This window comes from Coturnix japonica, chromosome 1, assembly GCF_054131305.1.
Source record: "Coturnix japonica strain WE chromosome 1, WE-NBRP24, whole genome shotgun sequence".
Lineage (NCBI taxonomy): Eukaryota > Metazoa > Chordata > Aves > Galliformes > Phasianidae > Coturnix > Coturnix japonica.
The window spans coordinates 94046257-94062671 of NC_140663.1; the positions used below are offsets into that span (position 1 = coordinate 94046257).

The 16415-nt window shown below is 42.4% G+C and overlaps 1 protein-coding gene across 2 annotated transcripts in view; it reads right to left on the reverse strand.

Annotated features, from left to right (window-relative positions):
• Positions 1-750: 750 nt before the first annotated feature.
• The window catches only part of CYYR1 (cysteine and tyrosine rich 1), a 52533-nt gene continuing 36868 nt past the window's right edge, over positions 751-16415 (reverse strand). For both annotated transcript variants that reach the window (XM_015880865.3, XM_015880857.3), the window contains exons 3-4: positions 5015-5172; positions 751-2470 (exon numbers count right to left, since the gene is read on the reverse strand). In XM_015880865.3, coding sequence (XP_015736351.2) covers positions 2337-2470; positions 5015-5172 — 292 coding nt within the window. In that variant the 3' untranslated portion in view covers positions 751-2336. The remainder of the gene's footprint in view (positions 2471-5014; positions 5173-16415) is intronic.

Sequence of the window (16415 nt, forward strand, 5' to 3'; positions counted from 1 at the left end):
TATTTTTGCATTTTTTCTTGCTTCACAATCTGATGTAGGGCATGAGACTGAAATAAATCTATAAGACTGGGTAAAAATGCTTTGTACGAAACCACTCACCCGCAAGCTGTTCATGTGAAACAGAATAAACGACTACTGGCCAGGAATATCTGAACTGCAGGCACTTTGAATACGGAGGTGTTGAATAAATTACATGTTTCCTCACAAAGAATGTAACACCTAAGGTATAACAACGCTTCAACTTTTTCAACAGAATTCAACTTCAGTATTAGCAAGTGCTCCCATTTGTTTATGCTAGTTATGTTTAAGTTCTCTTCCTTCACTTCCAGGAATCTTTCAGACTCCCAGTTTACTTACTCATTTTCAACGCAATCATAATTTGTTTTTCAAAAGAGGCTATTGTAAGAGGCATTACGTTTACCTAATTTGCTTTAAGGATGCCATCTGTATGTTTTATGCGCTTAGAATCGACAAGAGTCGATGTCCATTGAGAAATAAGATCACTGTTTGATATGGCCCCAAATATATTGATCTAGAGCACATATTAGCATACAAAAATCAACATCCTCACTAGAGTTTTCATACCAAACAAATAGCTCTCAGTCACTATGAAGTTCTCAAATTGTTATTTCCATAGTTTTCCCCTGGAACAAGTGATGTATAGATAGGTGACCTTGACCTTTATGTAGTATCATCAGAGGCAATACGCAGCCTCAAAGCAGAAAAACACAGGACTCTGTGACCAAAGACTTTGAGTTGTTTTCCAGAAACACCTTTTTATTCAAGGAATCTGCTTTGTAAATTGTCCTGACAAAGGTGACAGCTGGAGAAATTCTTCCTTTAAAGGGAGATTTATGATGATTTTCTTTATTTTTTTAGGAGACTGGATTCCTTACATACAAACTACTCTTTGATTGGTGTGTCTGCATGCTCAGTTCAAAGAAATTACATAATACACATATGGGGGAAATGATAGTGTTGGTTACCTACAGGTAACTTTTTGGCACAGAAAGACCATCTGGTGTTGAGGTAGTAGTGTAGAATGATGTGGTAGGTTTTTTCCTGCAGGAAAATAAAACATGATTCTTCTATTCTTCACACTGACCAATAGCCCAGATGGGAAGGTTGGAAGGCACACTCAACACTACAACAGATGGTTCTGAGTATGGAGTGCCAAAATCCAGTGCACAGAAAGTCAGACTTCACAGGAGGATTTCAACTGAGGCACATCTGTATCTTAGGAGAGGTCACATTAGCAGCAGAGATGTCACAGGATGAAGTCCAGAGCAGAAACAATTGTGAAGACAACCTCGTTCAGAATTTGTTACGTCTGAGCAGTGAAACAGAAATGAGAATGTAACTGCCCTTCCTTGGAGAAAGCTCCAAGGTACCCCCAGCAACCAATCCAAATCTTCTCTTATCTTTGGTTAGAGTGGATACCATTACTACTGGAAAACAGTATGACTGTCTATTTTTAAAAACATCTTCATGCAACCCAATTGAAAGACAAACCTATGATACTTTAATAAGTGATTTATTTTACTTATCTCATTTGTACTCCCAAATCAACATTCTTTTTTATTTAAAATCAACACATGATTTGGTTTCAAAAAGGCACTGTAGCCTTGTCCAGTGTGCAGAATATTTAAGTCCAGCTAAAAGTTTATCAGCGATAAATTAGTGTAATTCACACATAAAAATGCTCTTCATGTTTATATTTTAGGCCATAAACTGGCCTCAACTTTCTTAAAAAGTAGGCACTTAAAACAACCTGCATTTGGCCATAAGTAACATCCATCAGTTTTTTGTTGCTGAATAACTCCAGCAGCACTTATGAGATCAATATGCACAGCTGATCATTAGGTATTATCCCAATGTAGAAAGTGAAGCTTCGGTCTTCCTTGCTCTTTCTTATTCCCATTGTTTCACAGGAAGGTGTAATGTGTTTGAAGACCACAGCTGGAATTTTCATGCAGAATAAGTCACAGCAGCTGTCTCCTGAGCAATTTGAAACAGACCTTGTTGAATCACCTGAAACGTGCACATTCTTCAACAGGAAGACTCCAATACCCAATCGCTCAGAGGGGTTGCTACTCACCAGGCACTGACTTATAGGGACTATTTCTTTTGTCACACATTGTTTAACCATGGATTGTGATGGTCCAGAACGGACAGCATTTTTCTTTGTCCTGAGCCACAGGAAAACTTGGTTATTTTGATGTTTGACCAGATATACTGATGCAGAACCCATCCTACTTGTCCCTGAGCCAAAAATATTTGTTCCAATGGTGCTGGCTGTTTCAACAACCAGTTAACACTGGGGTGAAGCCATGACATTATTTCCCAGAATAACCAGGGTAAGGAGGGGGTGGGGGATACTGTATTGAAGTCTGTGGAGTTGGAGTATAAGGTGGAGGTAGATCGACTGGGTACTCCATTTCATGTTCGTAACTGTATGGTGGTGGAGTCACTAAAATGGGAGAAGGAAGAAGAAGTAGTTAAAAAAACAGTATTTTTCGTATGCATACATTTTCTAGCTGGCATCCAGACTTCCATAGAACAGATAGATAAAGTCTACTGGCAACATATTTACTTTCTTCAGACTGTCACTATACTTTCACTTTGTCAGGGCAAGTTCTTGCTTATTGCCTTTTTTTTACTGCTTATCCTTGTGACCGCAGACTTGTGCTGTTAATGGTGTTTGAGTGGCTATATGGCAAATGATACCAGGATGACGTGGCAGAGAATTACTGTTTTTCAGAGGAGAAAGGTTGGGTTTTCATCAGATCTCTTCATCTCATCCTCTTCATCAGCACTATAGATTTATGTTGCCTAAAAATGATTATGTAAGCAGGGCCTTCACTAATCTCAGAAACACTCTTTGGATCCCCGGAAGATGCGTGACATGCCATGTCAAACAGAGCAGAAAGCTCCTTGCAGCACAGCAGCATCACAGCCTCTGGGGCAAATCTGGACATCTTTCTAAGATGCTCCCAGGTTTCAAGCTGAGGAATTACAGAGCTTTCATTTTATTCTCTCTGAAGGAGACTTCTGAGGAAAGCCCTGTGTTTGTAAACCAGATCAGTCAGTCAGGAAAAAAAACCCACAAAAATACTTGGAAATAGCTGAAAACCTTTTCTTCAATTACTTTTACTAACCATAGAGGAGGATTAGTTCAGTGATCAAAAAGACAGTAAGTGCTGCAGAATTGCAGTGTGGTAGGAACTGAAGGCCCCATATAAAAACCCCATTACAGTAGTGTATGAATTTTAAGCTTGAATCTGCTCTTTCTCAGTTCATGACACCACGGAGGCTTTTCATTCCCAGCAGACTGGAATCAAAACGTCACTTAAACAGAAAGAAAACAGAAACCTGAGATGTTAGCAATGTGGAGAACAGACACAAGGCCCAGTGTGGCAGGAAGAGCACTGCCTGCTCTCTGAAAACCTGTCTGCTACTGTGGCTGAGGCCAAAGGAAAAGCGTTTTCTCACTTTCTGTTCTGGCAATGGAAGGGGGAAACACTGGACACAAACCTTACCGAAAATCCAGTTTACTCATTACTAAAGGAGTGTTCATGACAGTGGGGAAAACAGCATTTTGGAGCTTGGGCCATCCTCCAAAAAGTGCTGCTGCTGAGATGAAGAACTGCTCGAAGGAAGAAGGGGAATGCAAAGACAAATTGCCTGGAGGTGGAGAGATGGGGGTGAGTCATAGCCAGAGCAGACTTGGGGGAGGGAAAGGCTACAGCCCCAGAACCTTCATTTTGCTGTCATTTTTACAGCTTGTGGTGACTGCTACATTATAAAGTGGTTCTTCAGCAAATCATGGTAGGGAATATTGCAGTTTTATTTCATTACTCATCTCTCTATGCAAAACAATGTTGCCATGATAAGGATGATTACAGCTGGTTTTAGTTTAAAGGAAAAGCGAGAGGATGGGGGAGAGAACAGACACTAAGAGCAGTGGATGTGATGAAAGAAGACATCCTAAATATTGCATAGGTTGCCTTTAAGTATACTTAATGCACCTGGGGTTTGCAGCAACCTTTGCAACTGAAGGGAATATAAAATCAAGGGATCTCTAAGAGTGGGAGGAGGGGACTTCATCTGTGAAAAACCATTGCCTTTTATTACAGTGAACTCTCAGTTATCCCTAGGCAGTTGCTCCTGGATTTGTAATTAATCATGTCACCAAAGCAGAGACATAGCTGTGCAGCATAAACACCAATGCTGCTCCCAGGATCAGCTTTGCTCTTCAACAACGTATCCACATTCACACAGTGACGGTCCCAGAAAAATGACCCTAGTACCTTATGGAATTAGTGCTCCTGTACCCAATTCTTCTCAAGCAGGGAGCTAATAGGTATAGTGCAGAGAGCAGCTCTGCACAGAGCTACTTCATAAACAACCATATGTACCAGCTCCTGTTTACCAAAGGCACAGCTACATTGGAACAAGGCATATAAGGGGCCCCTACTGTCCTTTGGGGTGCATCAGAGCCTGGCTTTGTGCCTTCTCTGGTGCAGCTCTGCATGTGAAAAAATACTATATCAAAACTGTGTAATAACACCAACTGATCTGTGCTGAGCACATCTAGTACTTAGCTGGAGCTGACATGCACTGTCAGACCCCTGCTATCTTTCACCAAGCACAACAGACATCTCTGCTGCTTGCTCCAAGTTCCCACTGGTTCAGAACAAGGAAGAAAACCAATCGATTTCTCACCAGAGAGCCTCTGGCATGTAGAGAAAACCCATCCAGCACAACACAGTGCTGCTCTGAGTGGGGCTTGAGTGTGCTGCTGCCATACAGCTGTGCTGATGTGACATCTGGCCAGACTTCATTAGCCCACTGCCCTAATGAACCCTGTGCACACTGAGCTATCTTGTGATTCTCCAGCAGGGAGCCATGCTGCTCCCTGCAGATCAGGAAGAGTTTTCACTGTGAAGCCAGGATTACCCACAGCTACACCTGCACCAGGAGCTCAGGCCCCAGTTGCACCTGGTCTCCTTACCCGGGTAGGTGCTGATGGTGTTGATGTGTGCTGTCCGGATGACCCCCACTCGGGTGCCACGGTTGTTCTTCATGCACATGCAGATACAGATGGCAATCCCGGCAATCACTCCCATGATGAATACGATGCCGAAAACAATTCCAGCTATTGCCGTGCCTCTGCAAGGGGAATGGAAATATGCAGTAAGTCTCAGCCAAGTAATGTTTAAAAAAGAAACAGGATTCTTTCCTCAGGAGTGGCCTCCATTTGAGCAAAAAAACCCAACCACCAAAGTGCATATTGATTCCTGAAAATACTACAATTTTTGACCCGTGAGGATTTCTGGATAGCAGAAATGAAAGGTTTTGAGATCTATGTTTTGGAGGCACCTTTGTAATTGTGCCAGATCACTCTCTTGACTTACTTATCGTTTGTGAAATCTTCTCATTCCAGGACCTTCCACATTTAAACAACCAAATACCACCAAGAATAATTTCCTCCCTTTCTCCTCATCACACAAGGCTTCTTTTTCCTAAAGGCGTTGGTATGAATTTCTTTTCAAAAGAAAGTGCAAGCTACTCCCAGTAATATATTCCAGAAGCATCCCAAAGCGTCTGCATGCTGTGCTTCCGCAAGAATGTTTTTGTCTTTATTTTATCTTGGGTCAAAAAGTCCCTTTGCTCTGCTTCTGAGCCCAGCGATTAAGGAGAGCCTGCTCTTCTCCAGGGTGAGCAGCAAAAAGCAAAGCAAGTGCCCATCCTTTTGCACATCTGCTGCAGCCAGCACAAGTATTTGAGGCTTAAATGATTTCTTTTAAAATGGTCCAAGGGAAGGAATTTAGCACAGCCCCTGAAGTAATGAATCAGACTTTCCTTGAAATCATACAGAGAAAGGACAGGAAGCCTCATCGCACAGACATACAGGAGAAAAGCCTCACTGAGAGGCATTGAGGAGCTCCCAACAATACCGAGGGCAAAATGAGCCTTTCTCATGAACATACAGTTCACCGGGGTTTGCTGTTAGGCACAGGAAGGGAAACGACATGTGAATGACAGTATTTATAGCCTGTCCTTTTATGAAACAAAGCAGCGACCTGACAGAAATGTTCTTTGTGAATACCTTCTACCAGCAAAGATTTCAGATAGCAGCCTTGCTGGAAACTTTTTCACTGGGCATTTTATTCAACCCAAACTGACAGTTTGGTCAACAGAAATAAGCTCCACTAGGAATTACTGTAGTGCAGAGAAAAAAAACAGGTACAGCAGTACCACAAAGATAAATAATGAAAGGAGTCTCAACACAGTTTAGCTTCCCCATACCAACATGGCAGTAAGCAGCAGGCCTGGCTTCCAACATGCTGATAGCCTATTAGCTTCCACAAAGCCAGCAAGAGTCAGAGTACACTCAATATCTGAAAAATCAGGACTGAAAAATCCTTTTATTGAGGAACCAAAGTATGAATTTAAGAGTTTGTTTTTAGGTAACAATAGGTACCAGCTATTCAGGAACTTGGATATGATTTGTAGTACAAATACAGGGTTGTACAGCACAAGCAAACACAGTTTGCTATCTTACTAAAATACTCTACCGGGGAGCTAAATCGCTCTCTGCTGTTATAAAGCAATAAATGAGGGGTGTGCAGAGACAGTAAGCCTGTTACTATTTTGCGGAACACATAAAGGTTGAACTTATGAAATGCTAACTCATGGCAGCAAGCACTTGGCCACAAAACCAGTAGTTTAAAAGACATTTTGGAGTATTGCTGAGACCAAGCATTTTGGTATTCACCAGCATGAACAGCTGCTTACAGGCATCTCCACTTCAACTTCACCTTCACCAGGAGCACTGTGGTGACAGGGAATGTTCTTACATGCACACCACTCTTCACTCAGGAAGAAGAAACAGAAGCAGCTACCACCAACCACTGGCTTCAGAACCCATGTTGCATACCTGCAATCCAGGTAGGCCCTCCCAGGCCAGTGTCCCAGAAGCACAAAATGGTACACACTTATGGCTAATATATAATGCAGTTACTTTCCAAGAGATGAATCAGAAGCTTTATCTTAATGAAGTCCAATTTAAATAATGCTCAAATAAGAATTTCTCAGCTGTCTCCAGAGGCAAAGTTATATGGATGCCATTTGGTTACCTGCCCCAAGCCATGGGTTGCACTAGCACCGCAGAACACATGCTTCATGCACCAGTGCTCATCAGACACCCTGGCTTGCATTCTTCCTTTCCCCTTCTGCATGAACTGTTACTGCTCCAGAGCAGTGTCTCTCCACTAATTCAAATGCAGATTAAATGATAACCAACATGAGAAATAAGAGTGTTCATAAGGAAAGGAAAAAAGACAGGAAAACACTGGATACTACCTTCAAGAGAAGTTTTCATTGCTCCCAGGAAGTTACACAGATGCTTATCTACTTGTCAGCTTGCTTTGGATGACAAAAGTCAGAACTGAGGCTTTCCTCGCAGCCCTGCAGGTTCCCTTGGTCTCCCTTGGGCAGAGCTGGTTGACCAGCCTTGTTCTACCCCTGCACAGAGGCCCATCCAGGTCTTCCCGCATCGGAAATTCACAGAGAGCTAGGTCTAAACATAACCTCTCCCAGGTCAGGGAACCTGGTTCAGTAAGCAAATTAAGGAGTATCAGCTACAGGATTCTTGTGCTGTTCTTCAGTGTGGATCCTGCTGGTACTGCTATGAAATGGAACCAAAAACGGTCATCAAAGAAAATATTCATCTGCTTGGCTCTGTTGACAAAGCTGCTAAGTGCAAGTCTTGTTTGTGGCTCTGAAACCAGGACAGAAAGTAGTTTAAATAGCTAGGCCTACCGCTGCTCCTGCATTCACATTTTCACACCGCAGTGGTAAATTTAGACCAGCCATGGGCAGTTACGCAGAGAGAGCCTGAGATACAGAGATGTAGGTCACTTTTTAAATCTGGCTGCAGCCTGACTGAGCATCAGCAGACAGGCATTTGCTGGCTTTGGTGGGATCCTGATCAGAGCCAGAGTCACACAGGTTGAACTGCCACAGCAACTGAGTGTTCTACTTTAAGGGGTACTGGTGGGGATGAAATGGGGAGACGTGCTCTGACAAGGGAGCAAAGGCAATGACTGAGCCACATGCACACCCTGATGCAGGGATTCTCAGCACCTGCTCCTCACAACAGCTCTGGAAAACCCCGTGATGGTATCTTCCATTTTATTTCCACCACAAAGCTTTTCAAGGGAATCTGCCTAAGGGATAAAGGACACTGTAGAGCAAAAGAAGACCTAGAAACCACACAGCAGAGTCACATAGCAACTAGGAAGTTTGAAATAGAGGGAAAACTTTGAAATAGAACAATTTGAAGGAAAACATTATGCGAAGTCATTTACAGAAGCAAAAACATAGGATGAGAAAAAGTGCCAGAGAAGAACAATGCACAATAAAGTAAAGAGGGAGAGGGGGAAAACAGCTTTAAAGTGTGGAAATGTCAAGAGAAATTGCGAGGGTAAAAATCACATACAAAGAAGCAGCTTTGGGAGTGTTTCTAGCAACATCTAAAAAGAATGTAAACCACAGTTATGGCTTAATGCTGCTGGTCACAGAACCCTGTGCAGGGGACCAGAACCATGGCAGGGCTGGAGACAAGCAGAGAGCATGGCCATGGTGCCCAGGGACAGACATGCCATTGCTTGCTGGGCCTGGTGACCTGGATGCTTTACACAGCTGACAGGGCATCACCAGCTGCTGCTCCAGCCTGGGAGTGTTACAGCTGAGATGACCATAGAATAGGAGAGAGGCCGAAGAGCAGTCCTGTTCCTTCAGGTCTTACCAAGCAAAAATGAAATTCATTTGGTGCCATTTTCCCCTTCAGAAGGCTGGAGATTTGGGATGAAGGCAAGCAAAGTGGATGACAAGTCTGCTCAGATAAGCACTGCATCCAAGGTCATCTCCACCTTGGGGCCTAAAAATCTTATAGCTCAACAGGTTAGTGCTTCTGAAAGGAAGCACAGGCATCTATTTTTAAGAGTGTAAGTGTATGACCAAAATTTGGGAGCCAAGTCTCCACAGCCTGCACTGCTATGTGGCATGGACTTCCTGGTTTGTTGTCATCCTTATAATGCCGTAGTTTTTCCTTCTTGGGTTCTGCCCTGACTTTACATGTGGTATTGCCTGGAGCATAACATCTTGCCCAGAAGCCTGGCTTATTAGTACAAAACTTCAAAGATGAGGAAAAACCTTTCCAACACCTTTTTCAGAAAGCCCACAGACGATAATGCTGTCCTCCAAAGATGATGATGGGGGGCAGGTTTGTGCATCTATCACTATCCTTGCAAGGCAGCACCCATGGGTGTCTCCCAGGGACTGGGTGCTATCTGGTGCACTGCTGACCATCCCTATCTCTCTGTCTTCTAGTTGTGCATGCGCATGTGTTGTTTTTCAGAAGCAGGTGTTTTCTCTTGATTTCTGTTTCCTTCAGCCCTCTTCCTCCCTGGCAGACCTTTAAAGGCTTCTTTAAGCTGGAAAATGCGATTGAAGCAAGTAGCCAAAAAGATGCCTACAGAAGACTGAAAGAAATGCAAAAACCTTTGTTTCCCTCAACCTCCACTAATGGTTTGCAGCTCAGCAACTCTCTAACCCAGACATGTATGTCCTCTGCTGCAGGACACAGGCTAACCTGGCGAAGGAGAACTTATGCTTCTAGATTTTCAAAAATCCAGCTCATTCCATAGTGTTCTATCAATTTAGAAACTATCACTGCAGAAGTGGTAGAGCTCTGCACCAAAGATGCATTTCTATTGGCATAAAGGTCTTTTCATTCTGTAATAGCTTATGTTAGCAATCTTACTGAAATTTGACTGACTATAGCAAGAAGTTCTTAGAAGCATGTGAAGATCAGTATTCCCACTTTGCCTCCACCGTATTTCATTACCCTTTGACTGCAAGAATGATGTGTCATTTTCAGTCTTCCCTTTGATCAGCTGATCTCTTCCACTTCATTATCTTTCCTAATTTCCAGTACTTTTTTAGACCTCCATTAATTTCTTTCCAATCCTCTGTGATCTGCTGGCACTGCATCTCTAGAATAATAATAATGCATGTAATACAATTTGGAATACTACAGCTAATACTAATATTTATTCTTCTCCCCCTCTCCCCCCTCTTTTTGAGCATTCAAAAAGAAGCGGATAAAGGTTTTTTTTTGTTGTTGTTGTTCTTTTAAAATCATTTTCTTGGATAAAATATAAAGAAATCAATGATGTTTGATCTTCTGATCCAGCAATCGACATTTTGAACTCTTAATCAGAGTCAATGTTACTTGCAGAGAGAGGGTGCTATTTATTTAATTCGCTCAGCAAACCTCTGTTTACTCTGACAGCAGAAGTTGCAGCAGTCTCATATGCAGTCTTCTCTTGAGTGCACTGGAGCAAGCAGTCCTGCTCTGGGCTTGTTTCCCGTCCTCACAATTGTTCTGTTCTTCTAGTAAGTGCAGAACCATGTAGTGAGTGCTCCTCCAAGTGGCTTTACTGCCATGGGCAGTTTGGCTTTATGTCCAGGGCACCTCAAGAGCCCCTCAGCTAAAAATGAATTACAGGCATTTTGTGGATTTTGTACTGGGCTGCTGGAAGTAAAAACCGAGTAAAAACTGCAGCCACATTTAAAGGATAAAACCAGTTTACTGAAGCTTACAACATTGCTATCTGGTTGAAGGGACTGCCCCACTGTTCTGTGCTGGCACAGCCTCAGCTTGAGTTTTGGGTGTCTCAATATAAGGACATAAAACTATTAAAAAGTGTCCAAAGGAGAGCTATGAAGATGGTGAAGATGGCTTCATGGGTTCCTGGGCAATCTGATCTAGTGGTGAGAAACACTGCCCGCAGCATGGGGATTGGTACTAGATGATCTATGATGTCCCTTCCAATTCATGCCATTCTATGATTCTGTGACTTCTGCTATATTCCAGGTACCTATGGCTGAGGCTGCAGCCTTCTCTCCACAGTTCTACTGCCACAGGAGGAAGAAACTAGGATAACACAGACTGAAAAATCATCAAACCAGTGAAACAGTCAGCTGGATGCTGCCTCCTGTTTTAAATTAAATTAGTTTGCAGAGTAGCAGCTCGAACCATCTATCTTGCCTATAAAGCTTAGCTTTGCAAACCATACGTAGGCAAAATTCCTACCAGAACTTCCTTTAAAGGCATGTTTTACAGCATTAGGAAGATAGTGATTTGACTGTATCTGTAAACAAATCTTGTCTATTAAATCTGGGTACAAATTGTATTTGGATGGTATCTCCCTCTTTTGTTCCTATCCAGTTGGATCTAAGGTGTGCTGCCAATGTTTAATTATTTTAATGTTTTTTCCCTCTGTGCCCATCTCTCTCTGCCTTATTATTTTCACAAGATTACTAACTTAAGCAGCAAAATATCCTGAGTCATAGGTGTACAATGAAAAGGTAGTGGGTAAACATCCTGACCTCCTTCCTTCCAGGTGCTGACAATAGGTCACCATTTGACACTTCTCCCATGTTGTTAAACTACATAATCTTGCAAAGGGTTAAAGGCCAGTACTTTCTGTCTTCTAGTATTACCAATGTAAGAGCAATAGGATACCTTCTACAGCTTGTTAAAAAGCTGCAAAGCCAATGAAGTGTAACTGGTGCACTTGTAAAACCACAGAGAAAGTCGTATAAACTGCAAAACAAAAGGCCTGTAATTACAGCTTGTTCTGGTTTGGGCAGAGGCTCTTTGGACAATTTGCCTTTTGAGAAATATGTAGACATTTTATGCCTACTTCCTTTATGCCAAACCATAGGCTTTTCTGCTGGAGGTGCTGCTTGACCGGGAGGGCTGCAAAGTGCTTAAAATTAGTGATGCTGTAAAGGTGTGTATGGCCTAAGGCAGCCACTAAAGTAATGGGAGAGCAGAGACAGCAAGCAGTAGCACCCAAGTCACTGTTTCTGAACTACTTCCTCTGCCTGCACTCCATGAGACTGACACCTGCCCTGCTCATACTATGGAAGGCAGGAATCACTGTCTCCCTCCACCTTAAGAGATAGCCTGGAGCTGGGCTGTCTCAGAAACAATGTAATATACAGAGGGAATGATGCATGAAACACAGCCAGGAGGTGTATACTGCCATACAGCAACCACAGTACTTAACATACAGTAGTGTTATTAACTGGTTGTGGTTAAGTAAACACATTTTGATCAGTCTCAGACTGTCCAGCATTTTCATCAGACTGCTTTTGTCTGGCTGGCAGTTCAAAAATTTCAGAACATTCATACATACATATATATATATGATCACCATATGTATATATATATATATATGACCATATATATATTTATATATATATATATGCACACTTAAATTGAGATATTTTAAAATTTAGAAATACAGAAGAATTGCAGGGTGAAGGAAGAAAGATTTTTTTTAATTTATCTGAAGGAATTCTAATTAAGATGCTGTCCAAGTTTCCAGTTACAATTTTCCACCTTCATCTCCCCTTGCCTTCCATCAGTTCTTCTTGTCCCACCCTTCCCTGTTCAGACATCCTCTCCTGTCCCCTGCAGTCATGACCTTCCCTCACCCTGTAATGTGCTTCACATGTTTTCCTGGAAAGGAAGCAGAAGCCATAATGCAATTTCCACTGTTCAAAACGTTCCTCACTGTGCTTACAATTGAAGGTCCAGCCCAGTGTTGTCTTAAATAGAAAATCATGGCACAACTGCATCTAAAGCACCTTTCCTTATTTCAGGCATTTATATTCTTTTTATGCCAGAAGTTTGCATTGCTGACTGAACCCATCTTTAGAACACCTTCTCAATCAACAACAGTGGGAAAGGTTGAAATCACTGCCCAACCTGCAGCTCCCTGAGAGTCAAAAATGCAGTGTTGGGATGATGTGGTAGGTTTCCAAGAAGATCATAACATCAACATCCTGGGAAGCTCTTGCTCTAAGAGTCCAATTCACTGAAAGAAGGGAGACTTAATTTAGATATTGGGATGCAATTCATTACTCAGAGGGTAGTGAGGTGTTTGCATGGCTGCCCAGAAAAGCTGTGGTGCCCCATCCCTGGAGGTGCTCAAGGCCAGGTTGGATGGGGTCCTGGGCACCCTGAGCTGCTAAGGGGCAGGAGGGCCCTTCCAACCCAAGCCATACTAAGATTCTGCAAGCCCAGACATCATGACTGATGGCTCCATGCTTTGAGCCTGCATCAAACCCAGGAGGCAGCCAGTGATCTGCCAAGGAACAACAAGCACAGGGCTAAGCAGTTGGTTGGAGGAATAAGTGAAAAGTCACTCAGGGCACAGAAGGCTTTCTCTTAACAAGTGTGACCTAGCTACTAGTCCTGAACCATGCGGCACAAGCCAGGGCAGCTCTGAGTGTCCTCTGCTGTCCTCTGAAGAGAAAATAAGGAAAGAAATTAAACTGGTTGTTGGAAAAAACAGCAACAACAAAATCAACAGCGCTCTCCTCTATGTTTCAGCTAGGTTGCAGGGTGAAAGACGACAGGTATCAGAGTGACATTCCTAAGCTTCTGAGAGCTGGGACATGATGCCTGGCCATGGCACCACTCAGGCTTTCCCAGAAACACACATGCTGGCACGGCAGAGCAGGATCAGGTGGCTTAGGAGGGCAGTGCTGGGAAAGCTTCCCCTTTTCTATTCCAAGTGGTAGTACAAATTCACAATAAATTCTGATAGCCACGTGTCACTAGCCCAAACTCAATGACTCAGTCAAGTGAGGTAACTGCACTTTTGTTCTTTGCCAGCTAAATCCTTTTCAGGATAGAGCTGTCTTTGAGAGGCAAAATGACACCAAATATAACTCCAAGAGAGGGTGATTATTTGGTTTGCTGATGAGAAACCTGTTTGCATTATGTATATGTGCCTCTTCTATGCTGTGACCCTGAAGTTTCTAGGTTCCCTTCTGGGGCTTCTACACAGGCTGTGCTTCATGTATTCTATCTCAAAATACTGTAGAAGAGGGAAAAGCTCAAACTTGGTATCTTGCATTCAGTCCATGCTTCATATAAAAATGCATGCTGCTGACTCAAGATCTTCCCAATTATGGAAAAGTTGAGGCCAACTGAAACATTTTTTTCCTTCTTTGTGGTCAGACAAAAGTATCCTAGAAAATAATGTAGTAGTTCACATAAATTGCTACGTAAGACATATTTTAATATTGAAAGATTTCTGCTTAGATGCAGTGTAGCCCCTAAATACACACTTGGCGAATCACTGCAGAGAACTGCACTATCAGCTCCCAAGAGAGACAGCAAAATCCAAACATGAACTTTCAGAGCAATGAAGACCGCAGTGTGCAGATGGAGAAGCCACAGACCAGATATTACAAAGCTAATTGCAGATCTTTTTTATGCCAACTGAACTGGAAGGGCATTACAGACACTGTTATCCCTGAAATTCTCCCTGCTCATTCAGCCCAGTTGGGGAGCTTGTCATTCTCCCTAAGGAAGGATCACGGACCTTGTTCTGGCATTGTAGGATGTGTCCTTATAGATTCAAAAATTGCATGGGACCTCAAATCAGCCAGAACATTTATTTGCAAGGAAGCATTTTTTCATCACAAATCACCTCCCTCTGAAACAAGTACTGTCCAACAGTGCTGAGAATGTTATTTTAGCATCTGGTGGCTTGAATACTTGATAATACTCTCTTTCACTGGCAAGATCTTGGATTTTTACCAAAACCATACTTTAAACTCTAGTTCCACCATTTTTGTTACTTCTGCTTCTCTGCTTACTAGCAACAGCTCCTGCCACGCTCTGCCTTGAAGATTTTAGGATGCTTTAGGGATGTCCCTCTTGCAGTGGCTGTTTCATCCTCCTCTGCCCTTTGGGTGCTGCTTCCTGCAGCTTCATGTGGGACAACAACAACCAAGTGAAAATAACATAAAACAAAGCAACAAAGTATTAGAAAATGAACAGATGATTCTAAAGAGTGCGACTTTATGGATCGGAAAAAAAGTGACTCAGAACATAAACTGCACCCCCAAAATGCATTTATGATTTACTAAACTGCAACTCAGAACAATTTACTACATATAGAATTCTGCCTGGTAGACAAATGAAAAGCATGTAGGATTTTATTTTATTTTTTATTTTTGGAAGTGAGTAATCTGAAGAAGCTCCCAGAAGATCTGGCAGGAAAAGTCTGGATTAAGAGATTATTCAGCTTCACATATTACTTGATTCAATTTTAAAAAGAAAATCGTAATTTATGTGCATTGCCTGTGTAACAGTGAAACAGCTTTAAGAAAGGCAGTGCTAGCTAATACCGTGCTTTTTGAGTCTAAATAAATCTATCTGGGCTTTGAATTATCCAGCATAGGGGGATTTTTCCCTCATATCTTCCAATAAAAATAATAAGACACTGAGAGTTTAATTTTAGCAATTCTGGAGCAGACAAAGAAAAAAAATGTTTTTCATCTTCTCTTTCCATCTCCTTTTTCTAATGCACTTTAATACTCAGCTCTCTTACTCCTGTGAAAGCAATAAAAGAGCCACTTCTGCATTATTTTCTGCATCAGATTTATAGCACCAATTGCATTTTTCTTGCTCATTCTTTCTTAACAGGTGCTGTGCTGGAGCCCATGAAGACCACAGAGACACAGGCCAATGGACACTATGGATGTATCACAGAATCACAGAACTGCGGGGCTCTACCAGTCAGCTGGTTCTCAGTCCTCCTCACTGTCTATTCATCTATCCCACACTTCCTAAGTTTCATAACAAGGATGTTGTAGGAGATGTCAAATGCCTTGCTGAAGGTATAAACATACACTGTAAAACATGAAACATGCTGAAGGTATACACTGACTAGTCCTGATATTCTTCTCATTCACTTGCTTGGAGACGGCATCCAGAACAAGTTGTTCCATCATCTTTCCAGGAATGGAGGTGATGCTGACTGGCCTGTAGTTTGCCAGATCCTTCTTCTTGCCCTTTTTTGAAGAGTGGAATGACACTGTCTATGCTCCAGTCTTCAGGCACCTCTCCCATTTTCCAAGACTTGTCAAAGATGATAGAGCGAGGTTCAGCAATCACTTCTGCCAGTTCTCTCGGCATATGCGGGGGCATCCCATTGGGGCCCACAGATTTGTGTGAGTTGGTTTTAGCTAGATACTCTCTGACCAGATACTTTTTGACCAATGGAAACTCTTCCTTTACCCAGACTCTCTCTCTCTCTTACACTCCACGGTCTGGGATTCCTGAGGACTAGTCTTAGCACTAAAGACTGAAGCAAAGAAGCACTGAGGATCTCTGAATCAATGTTCCCTGTTACCGAGGAGGTAACTTCATTTAGTATGGAACCCACATTTTCCCTAGTCTTCCTTTTACTGTTGATGCACTTAATAACAACCTTTCTTGTTATTCTTTACCTCCTTTGCAAGGTTTAATT